This window comes from Branchiostoma belcheri, unplaced genomic scaffold (assembly GCF_001625305.1).
Source record: "Branchiostoma belcheri isolate BF01 breed outbred unplaced genomic scaffold, Haploidv18h27 scaffold27, whole genome shotgun sequence".
Lineage (NCBI taxonomy): Eukaryota > Metazoa > Chordata > Leptocardii > Amphioxiformes > Branchiostomatidae > Branchiostoma > Branchiostoma belcheri.
In genome coordinates, this window is record NW_017803876.1 from 2,254,394 (window position 1) to 2,275,740 (window position 21,347).

Genomic DNA, 21,347 nt, shown 5'->3' on the forward strand with positions numbered 1-21,347 from the left:
AGGCTAAAGGTCACAACTGATCAAGGGGAGTGCCATCATCACAGAGGAGGCAAAATCAAGCTGGTTGGACTGCTCTCACTGGAACAGTTTTCAAGTCTCACAACTCATCACCAAACATGAATCTCAAATCCCAAAAGTCAGAATCAACTAAGTTTTAGATCTATTGTAGATCTATTGGGCGGATGCGTCTTACTACTACTAACATTCAAGAGATTCAAGATTCAAAGATATGTTTGCATACATACATTTCAAAGAATATGCATCTAAAACATACATTGTTGTTGCTTTTAATATTACTTTTTAAATATTATATTACTTTCAATATTAGACTATGATGCATCCCAACATTCAGAGCCATTTTGTTGCCATGTGAGTGGAATGAAGACAGGACTGTCAGAAATGGTACCATATGGTTGAAAACCTACCTTCAACCTGAATGAATATAAATGATCTTCATAACTCATTATTGATATGGACAAGGCTTGACCATACTGTTGGCATCAATACAATATGATCAATACAATTAGTGTTTTTGTTGATTCTTTATTTGGGTCCACTTTAATGAGTGTCACGATTAATCAAATCCATCAAATTGCCATCTATATTTCCAAGTACCAAATTATGAAACTGAAATGCTCATATTATTTCTCAGCTCATTTCTGCTCTACAATGACAATCACAATCAATATTCCAAAGACTTTGATGTTGACAGATTTATGTTACTTATACCCAATTTCCCCACATAGCTCATGCACAAAATATCCATGGCACTTGTAATTTACAAACAAGAAATAAGCTATCCTTTGATTAATCATTTCCTATGTTAAAGAGTACAGCTTTATTCACTGGAAATATAGCAGGCAACTAGGTTGGTGCTGTAAATATAAATACAGATGGGAGGATGATATACATAAAGCACAGCAAGGCAGCAGAGATCCATGAAATAATCAATACCACTGTATATCACTGCAAACATTCTCCCCTGTACTCATATTGGGCAGAGCTCGTCACCCCTTCACAGGCAAAGGGCCGCACACTTCGGCACTGCCCAATAACATTCACCTTCAACCAGATATTGAATTTCCAGTGTTTCCCATCACGGCAACTGGATTTAACTGACTATTCAGCGAGCCAAATAGAGCGTGCTAGAACTGCTACAAATCATCATCATGCACTCCTCCGTATGGTTATTTTATATTCACAAATCAAACTGAAATCGCCTACAAATATTCTGAGCTAACTTGACTTTCAAAGCCTTAAAGAATTCACGAGATCCTCAATGATTTCCCACAACACCACCAAATCTTATAAGCAGCACCACAGAAGCAAGGACATGAATATGAGCCTGAATTATGACTCTCCTAACCTGACATTATGTCACAAAGGAGAAATGATATTGGTTTATTGCTCCATGAATATGCTATCATAAGAACAGTAATCTGCAGTTTATGTGTCAAGCAGAAAGCCACCCAGGGAATATAGGGTGTGGCAAATGGCCAGGTTTGTGCGCATAGTGTCCAGTATTTGTTACATACAAACCAGAATACTGAAGGTAGCAAAATATAACATTTTTTAAATAAAATGATTGCAGAATGGATTTTGTGGCTTACAGGGAGATACTTCACTGTAATTTAATTTTTAGATGATCTGCTGCGCTTTTGATGTAAATTCAGACTATGCCTTTTACATTCATTTTCTCTTTTCCACTATGTGACACTGCCCCTTCTTATGATAAAAATCATCAATCTACATAAATTTACTTGTGATAAATAAGGGCTGTCTACACTTCAGAAAACGCCAAATAAGACTATCGAATTTGAATCAATGTTGAGTCAACATTGCCACACATGAACCTCCCAAGTGGCGAATATGCTTTGGAATATTACATTTCAATCTATGACAAGGTATCCTCAAAGGACTGTGATTTACATTCAAACTAGGCAACTTCAGAAACAGAAGGTGTATTGTACATGCATACTGAATTCGATCTTCACTGCGAAAAACAAGGGAGACCGAAATTTTAACATTTCTGTCATGTCATTTGTAGATTTTGATAAACACATGCTTTTGATGCAAATTCAGACTATGCTTTTCACATTTAATTTTTAAATCAGGGCTGCATGTACCGATAACATATACAGACGTCACCAAGAAGTCATTAAGATCTGTCAAATCATCATGAATAATGAGCAGTAATCGATCATTAGAATCACAGTAAACAAAGGCTTTGGCAATTGTTTATTTTTACACATTGCTTTTCATTTTGAGTGCCACGCCTTAAAACATAACAACTACAATAATGAACTAGCAATCCTGTTTTTAATAAATATATATGAATACAGTACATGGTATTCTTAAGAAGAAAACTCTTATGTGAGGGTGTAAAAAATGTTACATAGCTTATCTCAAATATGTTTTTTTTTACAATTTCACGAAACATTTCATGTGCAGATACCTGGGTGGTACATGTATTGGGGTAATTGTTCTCTTAACAATGGACATTAGATTTATAACTATAAGAGTCAAAGACAATTAGATTTGTTGTAAATGGTATTGTATTCAACAGAACTTCTCCCTCAACTGGCAGAAGACAGATAGCAAAACAACTTCAAAATGTGCCTCCAAAAACATGTTTTGCCTGCAGGGAGGACTTCTGAATTGCAAATAGAAGTGTAAACCTGTTTAACTGAACGCTGCCTAATTGCAAGTGTATCCTTCGGCAATTTATGCATATTACCCTCCTGTCTTCTGAATTGTTTGTAAAAACTCCATTATGTAAAATAGTCCATGTTTTAGATCTTACCATCATCGCCATGCATTTTGTCTCCTCAAAAACAGTCCTAATTTACTATCTAATCAATAGTGATAAAATAGAAAACATAACCTCCAATCAAAAGGGCTGAATCCAATATTTATGCTGTTCAAAGCACAATTGGGGAAAGGTAGTTTATACCTGTGTAGAAAACGATAAACTTTGGCCATATGAATATCATTATTTTTCCCATTTCACACAGATATTTTACTAGCAAATACAGAGTAATAAGCTGGATCCAATCTTCCTCAGATATTAAATCCTAATTCAGGCTGTTCAAAACATAATTTGCCAAAAACCTGTTTAGAAAATGACACTGTGATTCTTTTCCATTACACCCAGAAATTTTACTAGCATATAACCTAGAAAGCTGGGCTCTCTCTTCATCTGATATTTATTGTCGGACCATTATGCCTTGTTTTATGTTTGTGCTGTTGATGCACTTTGGTATAATGAAATATCCCCTGGCTCCTACCACCTGAGCACCTGAGTGCATCAAAAAGGTAGGTCAGCTTCAGAACGGCTGTACCTTCACATCTCTTGTTTTTGAGGCTGTCTTACATAACACAAGGGGACTATCAAATGTTTCAGACCTGCAAGAAGTCTGTATGGTAGAATATATCTCTAGAAATGAATTAATGAATAGCAGTCGTCTAATATATTATTAGTCCATGTCACTGACTGAAGTTCTCATGAACTGAAAAATTACAGTATAGAATCACGTGCTTGCTGGCAATCTGGTGAAAAATGAGTTGAAAATGAAGATCATGGTAATACATGAAATCTACTTCAGCCTGCTCTCTCCCTCTGTACTGATTGATATCACAGAGTATCATAAATCAGGAATCGTACTGAAACAACCAGCCGAGATAACCACACATCTGCAGCCTCCGGTGAAAAGCGGTTTATCAAATTTATTCAGTTTTATCAAATGTTCATCAAACTGACCTACTTATAAATTGCAGGGAAAGTGGAGATGAAAACCGTGGCTCCACACCTACGTTTGTAGCCACGGGTAACCATCATTACCGCAGAAATCAGACGAGAAGCAGGAAGCGGCTTTCTTTGATCTTCCAGCCTTTCTCTGTAAGATTTCTAATGACATTTCTAATGACGTGTATCGGGAGAAAAGTCCTTTTCAGACCAGGTTTCACTGCTTGAAGCAACGGAAATGTGGGAGGTGAGCAGATGGGACATTTACGCAACCATGAAACCCTTCATGCTTTTAATTATATGTCAGCTTAAATTTGCAACTGTATACTGCAATATTACATTGCCCACATATGACTGCTGTTAACATATGCAAAAGTAGCACAGAATCAAGCACATAAAACAGCAGTAAACAATATAGAATGGCTATGCAATGCCTTTGCAGTAAAGACTTCAATTTTGACATAAAAACTGGAGGAAAGACATTTCAGTTTATTGGAATTTTATACTGTATTTCAATCCTTTATTGTGATCTTCCATCAGCTAATTTTGAATTTCAGATTTATTGACTTTTTCTTCAAGTGAGATATGTTTAATCTACAAGATTTTTCAGTCTACCTGTTCGTAATGCCTCAAATGTATCTTCAGATGAAATATTGCCTTATATGGCGACGTGATCTTTACAGCAATGAAGGAAAACAGCGAGGCACAAATGAGAAACCTTCAAGCACGTTTTGTCATGTCTGGAACACTGTTACCGATCATTATCTGCAGAAAACCTGGATAAGTCCGGACCTAATCAAGTTGTATTTTACTCCAGGCATTTGCAACCCCCCAAGGATCTTGTTCATGAGAACTTGAAAAGCTCATATGTTTCTAAAACCTCTGTGGATTGCAAAGGTTATTTTCCCATCACCTTGATTCACTGTCTCCAGTTGATTTCGACACACCGGCCAAATTACAGAGCAGTTCCTACGGGAGGACTTCAGACAAGAATGTGCTTCAAACGCCATTTTTTCCCTCCCCACCCTTCAGCAACTCTGATGATTCTGTGGGAAAGATGGAGTACCTTGGGGAAAGGAGGCCCTAATTAAATCCTGCTGCTTCCTTTTGTGAGAAGACAGAAGATGTAGAAGCCTGCATATTACAGAAATGGACATCCTTCCTACATCAGCACTTTGTGGGATTATTCTACTGACTGTTTGGCAGATGGTTCTTAATAAATCAGTTCAACCTGGATGTGGCCGGTAAAATCTCTGTGCATCTATTGGTGTCTATTGTGTGTCTATTGTATTTAAGATCTTAGGAGCAACTAGAGCAAAATTTCTGATTCTAACTGTCCAGGTACCCAATAACAAGTGTCATAACAATCTGAAGCTTGTGGCTCCAACATTCTTTAGAATGTGGTGTACCTATCAACACCTTATGAAAAATGTCAGACTTGATTTACCAACATGGTATCACTTGTCACATCAAATATAAAGTAAAAAAAAAAATTAAGTGCATAGAAACCAATTTGAAAACATTAAAAGGGGAAATGAATTTTAGGCTGTGTTCACGAATCACGACTACCTGTCGAGCAACTCAATAGCTGCCAACCTGTTTAAACTCATGGACAAACAAACTGAGGGCTGCTCCAGATGGTTCCCCTGCAGTAATCAAATGTGAAGGGATAGAAAACTGTGGGAACAGACCACAAACATTCTAAACCAGAATATGCCTCTGGACATGTTCAGAAAAGTCTGTTCGGAAAATTTCCACTGGCACCTTCAGAAAAAAGCAAGCTGCCCTGCCCATGCCCATCAGATTAACTACTCAAGGTCAACCCCCAGCAATATGGGCAATCCTCTTCACTGCAGGATGCAAGGCTGCATGCTGTAACAAATCATAATGCACTATTATCTACTAGCCACTAACACTAGAACAAGCTACTCTGTAACATAAAGCTAAAAGTTGCCAGTAAAGTTAGACTAACAAACATCAAGGTCAGGTTCATAAATATCAAGTTCCAAAGCGACTGGAACCCAAGGTGAATAAACAGGAGTTACGGTTCTCCAGGACTGACATCCAGACAAAATTGGCTAAAAGTCAAGACGCTTTACTGCTATTCATTTCCTTAAGACTGATAATTGATTGGATTTAGCAATCTTTACACATCAAGGTTATCTTGCTACCAAAGCTTCTTATCCAAAATTTAAAGACTCGGTACTTTAACGTAATGATTAAAGGCTGAACACCACAACAGAGCCTTGAACTTTTGACAGTGAAAAGCTTGTTATCAACTTTAGTGGGTCTGGTTTATAGACAAGTTATTTCCTTTGGGACATTAAGCAAGGTTATGCAAGGGTTTACGGCTCCACAGGCAAATAACCAATTCCTCACCCAGATATAGTTGTAACTCAGATAAGATTAACTGATGTTCTGCTTCCACATTTCAAAAACAAGTATAAACTTAATAGCTATAATAACTACCGGTAGTGCCCATAATATTTTTTTTAAGATAACAGAGATGTTTCTTTCCTTGCTGCCTAACTCTGTAACCCATAGAGAATTCTAAGCCAAAGAAATCAGTAGCTACACAGTAAGTAAATGGCTACTTCAAAGTTAAAACCATTTGCATTGGGTGCTTGGCTCTGGGACCGGATAAGTACCAACTTCATCCCTAAAGCTCTATGTTAGACAGATCGCAATCCACAGTAGTAGACTGACTTTGAAAGTCATGAAAGGCACAGTACAGACAAGATGGCAGGTATCATCTCCAAAGCCACCTGGTCTGGCCTGGAGAAAATAAATCTTCTGGCCTTCCTCCCAGGTTCAATTCTGCAGCTCTGCGTGTAATCTGTCTCCCCCATGATGAAAGTCATTTGGAGGCAGTAATGGAAGACTTAGTGGCCTGTTCCCTGCAGCCAAGGGTAGACAGGACAACTCCTCTGCACACCTGTGACAGCACCATAGAGCAAAGATTACACAAATGGTTTCTTTCATGTAATATTTCCCTCTGAATGACTTACGACCTTTATGTCCTCACATGTTGTGTTAAAGTCATGAAGGGTCAAAAAATCATATGAGGGGGAAAAAACGCCTTTCATAGAAGACCAATATCTGGTCAGTGGTGTGATGATTCTTTTCCATCCTTGGGCTTCTAAAGGAGGAGAGGCAAGATAAAATGAAATTTCATTATGGGGTGTGCCGGTTTAATCTCCAAGCAGACCCTATCTGGCCAATGGATACTGCCAATTTGATGCTGTCCTTTGCCAACCTAGAATCTGTTTGGAGATTTTGCAGTTTCACTGTGGCACTCTTCATCACTGTAGTCTGTACAGAATCGGACGTGAAGACTTCGGAAGTTCCCTAAACACAGTGTTGTATAGAGAAGGCCCTGGTGGCCACCACAGGAAATCCCCCATTTCAGCAATCATCTGGGAGAGGAAATCCATCTTTATTTACAAACAGTCTGGGAGAAAGTCTATAAACCAGAATACCGTAAATATAGACCCTAAAACACAGATAAACATTTTTTTTGTATCAACACTCTTTTCCTGACCCCCAGCACATGGAGGTTGATTCAAAACTGCTTCAGAAACAATTATCCTCCCTCATCTCTCTGGAGACTACCGTGAACAACCATGTTGAAAACTGGGCAGCATGATGAGCTCCCAGAGGGTGATTAAGCCAGGGGATGACAGGTCTGAACCACTAGGTCATGGCTGACATCAGCGCCCTGATGTTGACCAGACCGTGCCCTGCGGTCAGGGGGCTCCCCAAACTCTGGCATCAGTAAATCACACAGACCTTTCCACAACACTCCTGGGATGGGACAAGGTGGGATCCCTACAGGACCACAGAAAACAAGGCTACAGCTGTCCCCCTTGGTTGGCAATATCTGAAAGTACAGCTAACCAAAGAAAGAGGTATTTTCCCTAATGACACAATACATTCTCAGACAGTTGCAAACTGAAGTCCGGCATTCATGTACATTATCATATATCCCCAATTTTTGCTGTCAGCTAACAGCTACATAGGCATGAGACATTTCTATCACTGATTTCTTCTTTATCTATTGATGGCCTTTAATTACGAAGTCAGGGGAAGTTTTTGTCCGTTGGATTTTCCATGTTACATCTGCGGCTGACAGGCCGAACCACCCATTTCTGTGCCCCTCTTTCTTCTCCATCCTCCTGATCAATCAGCCCATGTCCCTTCCTCCTGCATACAGATGAGGCTGAACAACAGGCCCAGGGTGGACCTGTCCACATGCTTCACACAGCTGAACGCAACGGCTTGAAAACGACCAACCGGGAGAAAACCTGGGCCTTGTACTGAAAGAGTAGTAGTCAGTCAGTTTTCACAAGAATGGATTTTTTTTGGTAAAACAGTTTTCATATAGAAGACGAAATGAAATTGTCAAAAAATTGAATAGTGTACTATCGTGTGCTTGGCTACATTAAGAGCCTTAAAAAGTATGATACTGTACTTTTCTGACAGTAAGAATCAGCAATCTGTCTATGTAATATCAATGATACTGGCAGTTATATCTGGTTGTGAGACTAAACTTGCCATTAATTAAAGTCTGGGGTCACAAGGTTTCTGCTAGGGTCAGTTGGATAAATGAAACACAGTGTTAAATTTTTCCTTGGCCCGAGCTGAGAGGAACTGGACCGAGAGTTGTACATCTATAGACACTACCAATGCTCACATGGAATTTCTACCTGAAGATGTCTCTTTACTCTTAGTTAATTCATCTTGATAATGTTCAACAATCAAGGTAGTTAACTCTTAGCTTAGTCTTCATTTCGATGACTGTTATCAAGCCAGAGGTGCAGTAAGTGACAGTGAGGAGAAAATCTCTTCATTTAGCAGCTATCACTTCTCACCACAAATCTAATCAAGGAGGGGCAATACTTAACTAAATCCGTCTAATGACCAAGATTCAATCAGTAATGACCCAGACATTTGGACACTTCTGGTGATGAGTGTGGTCAGCACAGACAGATGTGGCATTTCTCAATGGGCCTCATTACACTCAAATGGTGCATGAAGCATAAATAAATTATTCTTAAAACTCTCTCCAATAATTGCTGTCCCCTGACATCTATTTCAGTCATAAACATGTCACAGAAAATTGGATTAAGTTGAATATGTGCCAAACTTAAATAAGAATTAATGGTATCAGATGTAGCAAAAACACAAGTTGTATTTTCAGTCACTTTCTTGTCATCTTTTTACCTCTCTCCAATAATTGCTCATAATTGCTCATAATTGTCAGGGGACAGCAATTATTGGAGAGAGATTGCTGAATTGGTAGTGTCTATAGTACACTCAGAAACATCAAATCAACAAAACTCAAAAGACAAAAAACTTCACTGCTGCCTCTCTTCTGACAACTCAGCAATATTTGCTGATCAGAAATCTGAGAAATCTTCCTACACCTTTTTTGTTTTCAGTCATTTTCATGTTTTACAAAGTATACAACTGACAATACTTGGCTAATACATGTGGCATGAACTGATCATTCTATCATAATTTATTCATATCAGGTGTCAGCCTTGACCTGATATATGAATGATTATTACCGAGAAGCCACTTATCACTCCTAATCTGTCCTAAACCTTCTCTGCAAATTCATAGAAAATTCTACTTGTCAATCTTCTCCCACGTACAAGTACATATGCTGTCAACCTGATTCAGACAAACAGACACACAAACCCAGAGCTCGGCCACCCAAAATAATACTTCTATTTCGTATCCGGAAATAAGTACATGTGTACTAGATAAATACAGGCACCCATGGTCAGCTATGAAGTCAGGATCCGTTGTTTCTTGTACCAGATGTAACGTTAGTCTACGATAAAAACATTGTCAACTTACATAGGTCAATATATTGACCATGAATTTCTTCTTCAGTACAAGCATAAATACAAGCATGAATGTACAAGTGTGCAGGTAAATATACTGACTGAATTTCTTTAGAATGTTACCACATAAATATCAATGAAGATCAATGTCTTTTATCAGCAACAACAATAGCGAACCAGTGGTACATGCTCATTTTCCTGCATCTATTTGTACAGATGTAAATGTACAAGTGCGCAGGTGGGCCCTCTACCCCAGACGCATCCATCTGACTCATCCCTAACCACTTGTGTGTCTGTGTGCGGACAGGCTCGGTCGGCTGCAGTCATGCCGAAATCATGCCAATATTTGCTGATTAGATGGTGCGGGGCGACCACAGAGGAACATGATATATTCATGAACATGCAGCACATGAAATGCAATAATCTTTACACATATCTAAATGGAAAAAGATCAATGGCACAGCACTTGTAACCCTGTTTTGCTAAATAAAACACTCCTACATGAAGTGTATGCCATCCCTCATAGACATACATATGCATGTTGTACTTCATCTCATTCTAAACATTTACACACAAGTGATACATACAGTATTATACATTCTGAGGATACTATACTACAGTAGACTGTAGAGGCCTTTTCCCTGGGTTCCATATGATCCCATGAATGAGCTTTAACAGACAGACAATAACTAATAATCATACACGAAGCAGATGAACATCAGACTCTGAAGACCTGGAATAATATCATACAGGATTTCCACCCAAAAGCCTTTGATAGTTGAGGTGGAAAGGTTGTAACCCGACACCAGAATTATTTTGCACTGCAGTGCAGATCAAAGGGAGATGGGTGGCTGGTTTCCACGCCATGACTTCAAACATGATGGACCTCTCACTGTGTCGTCATTAGATGGTACTTAGAATGGCCTAAATCTATCTAAAACAACAAGATACGAACATTTGATAGACTTGAGAATAGCAGAAAGTATTACTTTTAGCACAGTTATGGCCACGGCCCCCTGTCTAGACAGGTGGTTGAATTAGGTTAGGGGACTCTCCAGTGGCCATTTCACTTGTAGATGTCTGCTTTGATAACCGTGCTCGTCATACCTGATCAGTCTTATCTCTGTTCCTTTTGTTTCTGAGGCAGAAGCCTTCCTTCTCCGAAGGCCACGAAACAAGGATGCTCAACGATGTACACAATAGTTGGACAAGTAGACAGGTCGTTTTGGGTTTCACTGTTTACATAACACCTGCACGTACAGCTGCAATAAGCATCAAGTCTGAAGGTTATTGATTTTACGATACACAGGTATGAAAAAAGCCTCTCCAAGTGGAAGGTGATTTCAAGAGTAAAGGGAAATAAGTTTCGCACCATTCCAGACGAATTGTAACCATTTCAGCTATGTTTATGATAACCTTGGGACGCCAAACATGTCTGATGACACAACCAACACTGATGTAATCTTAGCGGATGAGTCATAATGCACGCATGTTTATGCTATTTCAGTAATGTCATTGGATTCTTCATAATTTGAGAAATCTGAAAATTTAAGGGTAACAGACCTGTTATCCAGTTTGGTAATTTGCATAAAGCCTTGGAAGTAACAATTGGTGCATTCATGTCCAAACTCATATGAATAAATATTTCAATTCAACATTTCCTTATTTCTTTCTTTAATCTTTAATTCTTTCCTGTGACCACAGCTCATGATGGATGGTCTGTTCAAGATGTCTTGACCTTTAATTTTGAGTCTGACCTTGAATCTACAATGGACAACTTTGATTTGTTACATCCAGGTCTTCCACATAACTCATACCACATGTAATATCAACAGTGTAGTGGTACATTTAAACAAAGCTACTGAACAGCCTTAACATGAAGTTAATGTACACACTTATTTAATGACCAGTCCAGGAGCAGTGTACATCACAACATTTAGCTGTAAGTTAACTTTCATAATACTGTGTCAGCTAATGTCACACAAGACAATTCACACCTTGATGTGCTTATGGAAAGACATCCAGGCGAGCAATCACTAGCTGCCTTTTGGGAAAGGCTATATCGGCTTTTTGATTACTTGGTAATGTCGACATCAATATCTTGGCTATCTTTTGACTGACTCAGCAAGTATGATAAATAAGAAGACAGTTGCTGAAAACAGGTCAATGTGGTATTCCTATTGGTGTTATTGATCTAGTCTGGCTTAAGGTAGATTTTACATTGTCAAGGTTTCAAATATGTAAATAATATTCTTGTATCCAATTATTTGAAGTAACGAGAACTGAGGAGCTTCAAATCCTACATTATGCTTATCCTCCTTATAACTGACTTGTAAGGTGAAGAAATTCTTAATTCATAGCAAGGAGATTATCCTTGCTGTGTTCTGCCATATTACAGTATTGCTGTGTTCTGCCATATTACAGTATTGCTTTCCTCAGTCATTGTCAGTTATTATGAAACCAAAAAAACACCCATTATAATATGCAAGAGGGGTCAGACTCAGACAGTCAAAGACAGCATGTTCCTTTTTGTCTTCCATTTTCTCTGTGCAATTTCTTTCATCATTTTCCCAGTGGGGATTCTTCGTAATTTCCCGTCATCATAACCTATTCATGCGGCATCATTTGACCCCTGACCCTATGTTCTCTTTAGCCTTTTGAATGCTAATTCTCAATGGAAGTGTACAGACCATATGCTGCACATACACAATTCAGCCTCACAGTAATAATGATGATGTAGCCAGGTCACTTGGGCCAGGAAAGTGACATGGATGTGGAATGGTATAATAAGAACAGTTAACTGGCTGTCTTATCATAGATAAAGCTGTAGGCCTATCCTCTAATCCATTCTGATTGTTGTTACTGGACTGTGCAGCCATTCGAAGATTTTCCCATACTCCAGTTTCAGGGAAATCACATCAGACCTCTCAACACACGGCTTACCTGCTTTACTGTGTCAACACGTGCTGACATGAAGATGTTTAACAAGGATAGTTCACACAGGAACTCTGGCAATTCAGAAGATACCGTAGTTGTGTCATGTGACAGACATTTTGGCTCACGAGCAAGATTTCACCATTTGAAGCCTTCACATAATGACCCTTACTGGTCACGCTCCAATACGCTAAAAGGAGAAAATTGACCATCATTACTGGACAACATCACACATAAAAGAGCATTTGGCCTGCATGGCGCATAAATTCTTATCCAGCTCTTTTTGAAGTTTGCCTTTTTTCCTCCTGTATGCTTAGGTTATCAATATGAACCAGTCCAGCGCCACTGAAAATATGCCAGAAAAACGGACATGCAGCTTGAATTGCAAAGGCAATGTACAGCATGGCAAAGTCAGACTACTGACAACAGTAGAAGTATGGGTCATCTTCCACTGTAATCATCTACTACAAACTGTCTGGCTAATTACATGTGTGCTCCTCTAGCTTCCATCCCTGTAGGGCAACAGCCTACAGGCTTCACCTGGAGAATACCACACGCACACACACACACAAACAACGAACCAACCAAAGATTGCTATGCAGTGTAGAAAATCAAACTAAGAGCTGTTATGTACAGCTTGCGTGAAGATGATTTGTAAAATGAACACCTACATATAGTATGTATGCATATATCCTGATTGTAGGCCTCCATAAGACTAACAAGAGAAAACAGGCCAAGAAAACGAGACAAACCAAGTAGACAACCATCTCTACAACAGTGAGACAAGAATATCCAAAGAAATTGAAAGAAACAAAGGAACAATTGGCAAAGATGATAAATGTTGTGTCAACTAAAGAGAGTCCTGCTGACCCTCCACTGTGCTAGTATACAAAGAAAGGGTTCTTTTGTTCTCCCGATTTTATTTCTAATCGGGCTTGAGAACAACTTAACTGAAGAACAGGTTTTCACACCTACACCTAACAATTAGTGACAAGTAATTAGCAGTGGTGTAAAGGCAGGTGAAGACATTATCTTCAGCCTCTGGGATGGTCAGTTGGGACAAAATTAAACATTTTCTGGGGAAAACTTTCCATTAGAAGGGGAGGGAAGCACCTGCTGTTCAGACTGCACTCTGCGCTTTGTCCGGCCGGGTGTCTCCTCGTAGATGTATTGTGTCTAGACCCGTCTCTTTTCTAGTCAGTGGGAAAAGGGAGTATAGAAGATTCTGAAAGGTTGAGTGAAGACAGCCCAGCTGTATTCAATGGAGCCTGAGCTAAAAAGGAGGCAGGAGGCAGGGAAATTGTGAATAATGCAGATTGGTCATGGCCTGCAACAGAAGGTTTCCTATTCCCACAGCACTCATTGGACTGTAGTGTCTCCATCTGTCAGAAGTCATGGCATCTCAGGTTGCAGACTTTTCCTATGATACGGACTATAAATAGTTGCCAAAGATTGGCACCCAATCTGCAGCACAAATTTCTCAAAACTTTTTCAGTAGTAATACTAGTATAACAAACCAGTCACCTGGTTTCCTTCAAATAAAAAACAACAACTTTAATTTGTCTTCTTACTTCGTCCGTCTTCTGTAAATGCAAAACAACAAGATGCTGAATGTGGAAGAATTCACACAAAAATCACAGGGATTAGAAGTACTAGAACAAACCTGCTTTGTTTTCTTTGTCTTCTACTTGAAACTCTGCAAATTCAAAACAACAAAATGCTAATGTGGAAGTATAAAGCCCACTCCCATAAAAAGATTCCAATGTAATGCAATGTTTTATTGCAAGAGCAACACAGCATGTCAGTCTCAAAAGGTCAGACAGGTAGCAAATGATAAATCCTGATGGTTTTGGGCAGGATTAATAGTATAATAATAACCGGAAACACCTAATTTTGTCATTAACAAGGGTGTAAAACCATACCACCTGTCAGACTCAGCACATAGTTTGGCAATAAAGATTTTATATGGGGTCCATCAAACTTTATTTTTAACATCTCCAACACATTGTTGAACAAATCTATAGACTTAAATGTGGTTTTACTCATCGGTCATTACCTACACCTTTCAATCCGACGCTGACCAAGTCCATCGTATCATGTTCACATTTTTGTACAGGTAGACTACCTCAGTTTACAATCACCCATGGTTTGTGCTTTTCAACCAGGGATGACTCATAATCAATACAATTACGTATGCTAATCCTAACGTACATGTATCTGCATGCTGTTTTTCACAGGTATACAAAAGCCTGCTTTGTCTGCAGACATCCCAGACTAGTCCAACTGCCGGGACTTTTTTTTAGCAGGACTTTTCCAAGATCGACTCTTTTCACCACACCCAAAGGAAGGGCTTTCTACCTGAAATATGTCACCATACCACCTCCTTGTCACAGAAGCCTAGGATGACTGATGACACCTTTTTGGGACAGACATCCCAGGATCATTCTAGCACAGTAGTCTATGTGACCACCAATGATTATGATTGCAGTACGAGTATAACCTGGCACTAAATCTTTTAAACAATACTAGATAGAGGAGAATATAATGCTTTTGCTAGGGATATTGCATCTTTGCAACATTTCATTTACATATGAGAGGGTCTGCATGGGGGGTGCTGATTACGCTTTACGCTAAATTTATGGAGGCTCGCAACGCCTTACGTTAAATTCCGGGAGGCCGGCAACGCTTTACGCTAAATTCTGGCACAGAATCGACCCCGTATGCGATATAAATCATGCCCGTAGCCAGGATTTTGAATGGGGGGGGGGGTTCTTCCCACTGCTTGAGGGGACCTCGAGCGCCGTAGGCGCGAGGTTCCTAGGGGGGGTCCGGGGGCATGCTCCCCCGGAAAATTTTGAAAAATGAACCTTCTAAAATGGCATTTCGTGCATTTTTGAGAGGATTTCCAAGAAAAAATCAGAGATAAATTTTTATTCAATGAGAAAGGGAGCAGTTTTTCTACGATTCCAGTCCATCTTTTCAAGAAAAATCTTGGACCTTTACATAATGATAAAAAGTGGACCAAAAAGTGGACCTTTACATAAAAAGTGGACCAAAAAGTGGACCTTTGAGCCTTGTGGGGCATTGAGCCTCCGAACCCCCCGAACACCCCCTGGCTACGTGCATTTTAAAAATGCGCACAAACACGGGCGTCGCGTGAGCCATGGTGGGATTGTACCGCACACATGGACCCAGATGGGACAGGCAAGAAAGGGACAGACAAGATGAAGATGCGATGTGCTCCCGCCACCCGGCCAATACTGACCAATAATAATAGCACAGAACTCCACTGATGTCATGGGTGCTCTCGTGTCCAGATTAGACAATAGAAATCCTCGGTACGACGTTGACCCAACAGGTCATCCGCTGGTTGCTGGTTCGTCCGCTACGGCTTACGAAAAATGGGAGTCCAGACTACGATTTACGGGGAATTTTTAGGCTCGATTACGCTTTTCGTGAAATGCACTGGCTACGCTTTACGGGAAATTTTCGCCTCCTCACTACGAATTACGGTGAATAAAATAACTTCCCTACGAATTACGGGAAATTAAAAAGGCCCGCCTACGCCTTACGGAAAAGAGCATGCAGACCCTCATATGATGAAATGCATATTTTGTACATTTACACAATATCAGTCAGTTGGGAATTTGGGCTACAAAACTGATTATATACAGCAAAGTTTAATGTGGGAAATATAATTTGAAGAAGCAAGAAATTTGTGCATTGGAGTTACACTGTAAGTGCTATCCATCCATGGTACATGCTCAGGTAAGTTGAAAGGTCAAGTCAGGCACACTACATTATATATGTGTCATCTGTGTATTCCCAGGGTAAGTACTATGGTAATATTACATCATGCATGCTGCTACCATCTACACTGATAACAGCTGTACTGTAATGAGGTCATCTGGAACAGAAAAGGATTGCCGCCGACCCCTGTGTCACAAATTTGTAGGTGTGCAGCGCACCATTCAGCCATGCTCCTTTCACAAGCACCAACACAACGCTAACCCTGTCATGGCAACTTCCACACAGAGAACACTGTCTTACTCTAAGTCTACACATACATGGTCCTCCATCACAATGCAGTTCACAATATCTCAGAGGAAAAATGCTATGGCACGACTTTTCAATGTTGACAATGCAAGCTCTGTTTATACAGTTCCAATCACAACAGATTACAACATGTATCCGACGGACCAAAGTGTGAGTATAACCTGGATACCGCAAATCCATTAACCATTGGTTGTCATAACTGGTGCTTCCTTCATCGCATGCAGGACCCATGCCATCTGATGGGTCCTGCATGCGATGAGCCATCTCTTGTCTAAACAGTCTTCAAGAGACAGTCCTATATCTTTTTGTTAATTTCTGCTATGGCCTGAGTGATGTGCAATTCTTCTTGTCTGCTACTCCAAGTATTTTGGTTTTTGTTTGGATCAATTAACAAAGGAATCTTCTTCACGGAGATTCAGACACATAATACTTGGGGTGGATTAGTCCTCAAGCCAATTGACATACACTCACTGAAATTTTCTTCAATGAGAATTTATTTACAAGACAATACATGTCTGTAGCAACTTTGTACAAATGTGGGGTTAAAGGAAAGGGATTAAAAGACACTACTGAAGAAAAGAGAACTATGGAATGTTTATACAGTTATTATGGGATTACCAGTATGCCATGAGAACATGGCAGTTGATCTAAACAGATGTAATTGAAGCTGGTGTGTTACGCCAAAAGGCGGTTATACCGGCTATACAGATACAGGTAATATCATGTCAACAATGTAATCATTTTTCAGTTATACACATGGTTTACAAGACTATTCCATATGGCGACAAAAAAAATGTTTAATTCTCAAAACGAACTGCACCAACTAGATTTGTGCTTTCCATGTGAGATCCCTACTTGTTCACAGTGGTTGAATCATGAAGTGTTCTACCTCCATGGTTGAATCAAGGAGGTTTGGTTGACTGCATCAAATACCACAGTAGCGATCATCCCTGTTGTGTCCAAGCTACTGTGTACAATACTGTTCTCCTTGTTTAGTAAAAACAAGACTAACATCATTGACATGAAAACCGAAACAAAAGACAGGAAATCGAAGCCATGCGTTAAGGGTAGTTACATCACCAAAACATTGTACCTCAGTAGCAGTTACATGTACAGTGTTGTTTCTTAACAGCTGACTCATCAGCTGACTGTCATGAGTTTTCAAGTCTCCATGTAGGTCCGAATCCACTCTAAACCCACAACTTACAGCATGAAAAGAAACCCTCATTCTTGCTAAAGCTTCTGCAAAACCAGATTAGTACAAGGGCTACCAGAGGATTAAGCTCTCTGTACAATTTGTTCCTCTGTAAAGCGGGATATCCTTTTTTGTCGTCTGAAGGAGAAAGAAGCATTCATGAGGGAAGAACTAGTAACTGTATACAGCTGAATATGCATGATCTAGGCATACAGAAACTATTTATAGGAAGGAAAGTCTCTCCCATTGTAAGTATTGGTCCTGGGAGTGCTTTGCATTAACTGCACCTACCTAATTATTTCATTCATATGGAAACAATGTTAATCTTTGTTTTTCCTTCCTTATCTAAATCCAACTGATGACTGATCATCTGCTAATTATTTTGTGTCTTCAAAACCACAGCCTGAGGGTACGATAGAATAATACAAGAAACACCGTGGGACAGAGCTCCAGGTATAGACTGTACTGTAGTGTACAGTAGTACTATTTGGGCCAATTTAACAAAGGAAACCTCTTGTGTGGGCTGAATTTTGCATATTGAGGAACTAGATCTAGCATTTAAAAAATTGAGAAAGACCTAGGGTTGCTCTAAGAAAGTATATTATCATGCAATTAACACCTCGTGGGCATACTTTTTATCTAACATTGCCTTTTTTTTCTGAATGTAAAACTGTAAAGAAATGAAAAAGGCTACTAAGTAAGAAGGATTACAAAGTGCTGACTTGGCATTTCTTACACATTTGGGGTGGGTGACAGTATGAGCAGTTACACTAAACCCTGATGCATGCCCTTTTACAGCCAGCCCTTAGCCTGATCCCAGTAATGCACGAGGGCCACTGATGGAACCAGACTGCAAACTGCCCATACACATACTAAACAGCCATGGGCGTGAGAAAACTACCAGACAAGAGCTATCTGCCTGACGCATAAACTCCCAACACTCACAGACAAACTATCCGTTTATGTATCAACTTACCAATCAGGTGGAAGTACCTCAAACAGCAGGTCACAAAGACTGATGCAGCTCTACATTAAACAGCACAGTGCATCTAATGACTACCTTTAGGGAGGCTATAACTCTGCTAGGGACATGACATAACGTAATGACATGACATCTATCAGGAGCAATGGTATACCGTATAGCCAGCGGATCAGTGGGGTTCTACTATAATTGAAGATGAGCAGATACCAGTACCTTAAAGTCTTACCTGTTAGGGACTGCAGACAAAAGTAACACAAATGGTGCTACAAGATGTCACATTTTTAACATACACTGCAATGTAATTATTAACAAGACAAAAGCACAAATCAAAATTTATTCCAAGCTAACAGAAGTAACTTATATGGAATATATTTTGGCCATAATAATTTTCCTGGTATTATCCAAAAATGGATAGATCCCCACAAAATACACTCATTTATATTCTTCCCTGATAACCAAGGGATCAATGCAAGCCTAGCAATTGGCTGTCTGCAATGATGTCATCAGGTTACCATGGTGATGTGCTGGTGCAGCTTCCTCCTGAAGGAGGCTGCACCAAGAAGTACAGATGGTAACGTTTCATTTTGAGATCGTGGAAAGGGCTATAGACATGACAGTGTGGTTCTCTCCATTCCCCTTCAAAAAATTGCAACATATATATATGCATGATAAACACACACATTGAGACCCAGGCATGGGGACAGTTTATTGATGAGAAGCCTGGTCCTGATGCTGATCCTCCATCCAATCCAGCATCAGCCGCTTCTGTCTGAGCCCCCAGGAGGGAACTCGCCATCAGACTGTATCACCATGTCAAGTCTTTCCCCCACACAGACCGGTGATATTGGGACGTGCTATCGCATAAATAAAAGCATAATGAAATCGATGGAACAGGGCTGGGGGGAAAAACGTCTCATCCTACCTTATGCATCTTGCACATCGCCCCCAGTGCTTTGACATCGTGGTTTTGGTGCTTGCCATCCTCCAAGCACTGGTAACAGACCGGGATCTTGCACATGATGCAAAACATGGAGATGTTTTCGTCGGTATGGCGGATGCAAGTGGACACACCCTGGGACGTCTGGTTGCGGGCCTTCATGGCGGCCTTCCCCAGGGCTGGGGACACGAGGGTGTGCTTGGCCAGGGGACCTCGGAGGGGGTGACAGTTCTCTCGGCACTTGTCGCAGTAGTAGACGGAGCACTGCTCGCACATGACGGTGGCATCGTTGGGCGCTTGGCCGACGCAGAGCTGGCACTTGATGACGATATTCTTGGTCTCCTCGTACTTCTCGACGATCGTCTGCAGCGCTTTGTTCCGCGGGAAGCCCTGGACGCCGAGGTCGTCCAGGTAGGTGGTGCGGCGGCACTGCGGGCAGCGTATGCACGAGGTGGTGGTGGAGATGGACGAGCTAGCGCTGACAGTGGAGAAGGCGGGCGAGCTCGGGCAAGTCGCCGCGTAGCCGCTCAAACTCGCCCCGTAGCCGGAATCCGCCTCGCTGTACAGGCTCAGCTTATCGAACTTGTCCAGGTCGGTGTAGTCGTAGGCGGAGGAGTAGTCCGAACCGGGGGAGGAGATGGTGGAGTGGCGGTAGCTCAGCGCGTCCTCCTCCGTGGGCTTGAGCCCGTAGGTCTGGGTCACCTGGCTCGCCGCGCACGACAGGCAGATGCTGTGCTGGCAAGGCAGGATGATGGGGACGTTGAAGAAGCATCGGCACACGGGGCACTTCAGTTCCTCCTCCATCCCGAAAGAGCCCCGATCTCCCGCCGCCGCCACGGAAAACATGCATGCACACCCTGCGAAACGCGCCCGACAGAAACCCACTGTACTGTACCCGGCTGATCAGGCCCCGCTGCACACACCTCTGTGTTGTGTTGATGTATTCAATTTGAATTAATTGACCACACAGAGCGCATGCCCAATGTGATTACTCATCGGCCAATGGGAAAGAGGGGCGTTTGGAATGCAGTAGCATGTACTCATCACGAAAGATGAACAAAAAATGGGAAGAAAATGTGAGCATTTTACAGCTTTAGTCGAGTAAGAGTCAACAAAACTGTGAAAATGCATTGATACAGGGAAATGCGATACGATTACAAACGGAGAGACGTGTTGAGGAAAATACTATTTTGTGATTGTTTTGTAACCCTAACGTTAGTCCTGTACTTGAAAAAAAAAAACACGATGTAAAAGGTATCATAGTAACATGGAGTGTGTTCATTGCAGTTTAAGTATGATGCAAATACAATCTAACACTTTGAACCTGGGAAACCTACTTTACAAAATTTTACAAATACAAATGAAATGTATCTGAAAATATATCTGAAAATATATCACTATAACGTTAACGTTACATAATATTAGATCACTCTTGTTTTGTTTTTTGTTTGTTTGTTTGTTTGCTTGTTTGTTTTTTTCAAAGCTTAGATCTCTCTGGTTCAGCAGTCTTCCAGAACGACCGAATACATGGGTTCCTTTCACTAGTATATAACATGTTACGCGTCATGTGCCAGTCTTATACATTGGTGGCGTATTGGACCCTCTCTGGCCAATGAATACTGCCTGGCCAATTTGATACTGTCTTG

At 40.6% G+C, this 21,347-nt stretch overlaps 1 protein-coding gene across 4 annotated transcripts in view; it reads right to left on the reverse strand.

Moving 5' to 3' along the window:
* The window catches only part of LOC109472172 (E3 ubiquitin-protein ligase TRIM9-like), a 38,412-nt gene extending 17,776 nt beyond the window's left edge, over positions 1-20,636 (reverse strand). For all 4 annotated transcript variants that reach the window (XM_019771756.1, XM_019771758.1, XM_019771755.1 and 1 more), the window contains exon 1: positions 19,687-20,636. In XM_019771756.1, the coding sequence (XP_019627315.1) occupies positions 19,687-20,547 (861 nt within the window). In that variant the 5' untranslated portion in view covers positions 20,548-20,636. The remainder of the gene's footprint in view (positions 1-19,686) is intronic.
* Positions 20,637-21,347: the final 711 nt, after the last annotated feature.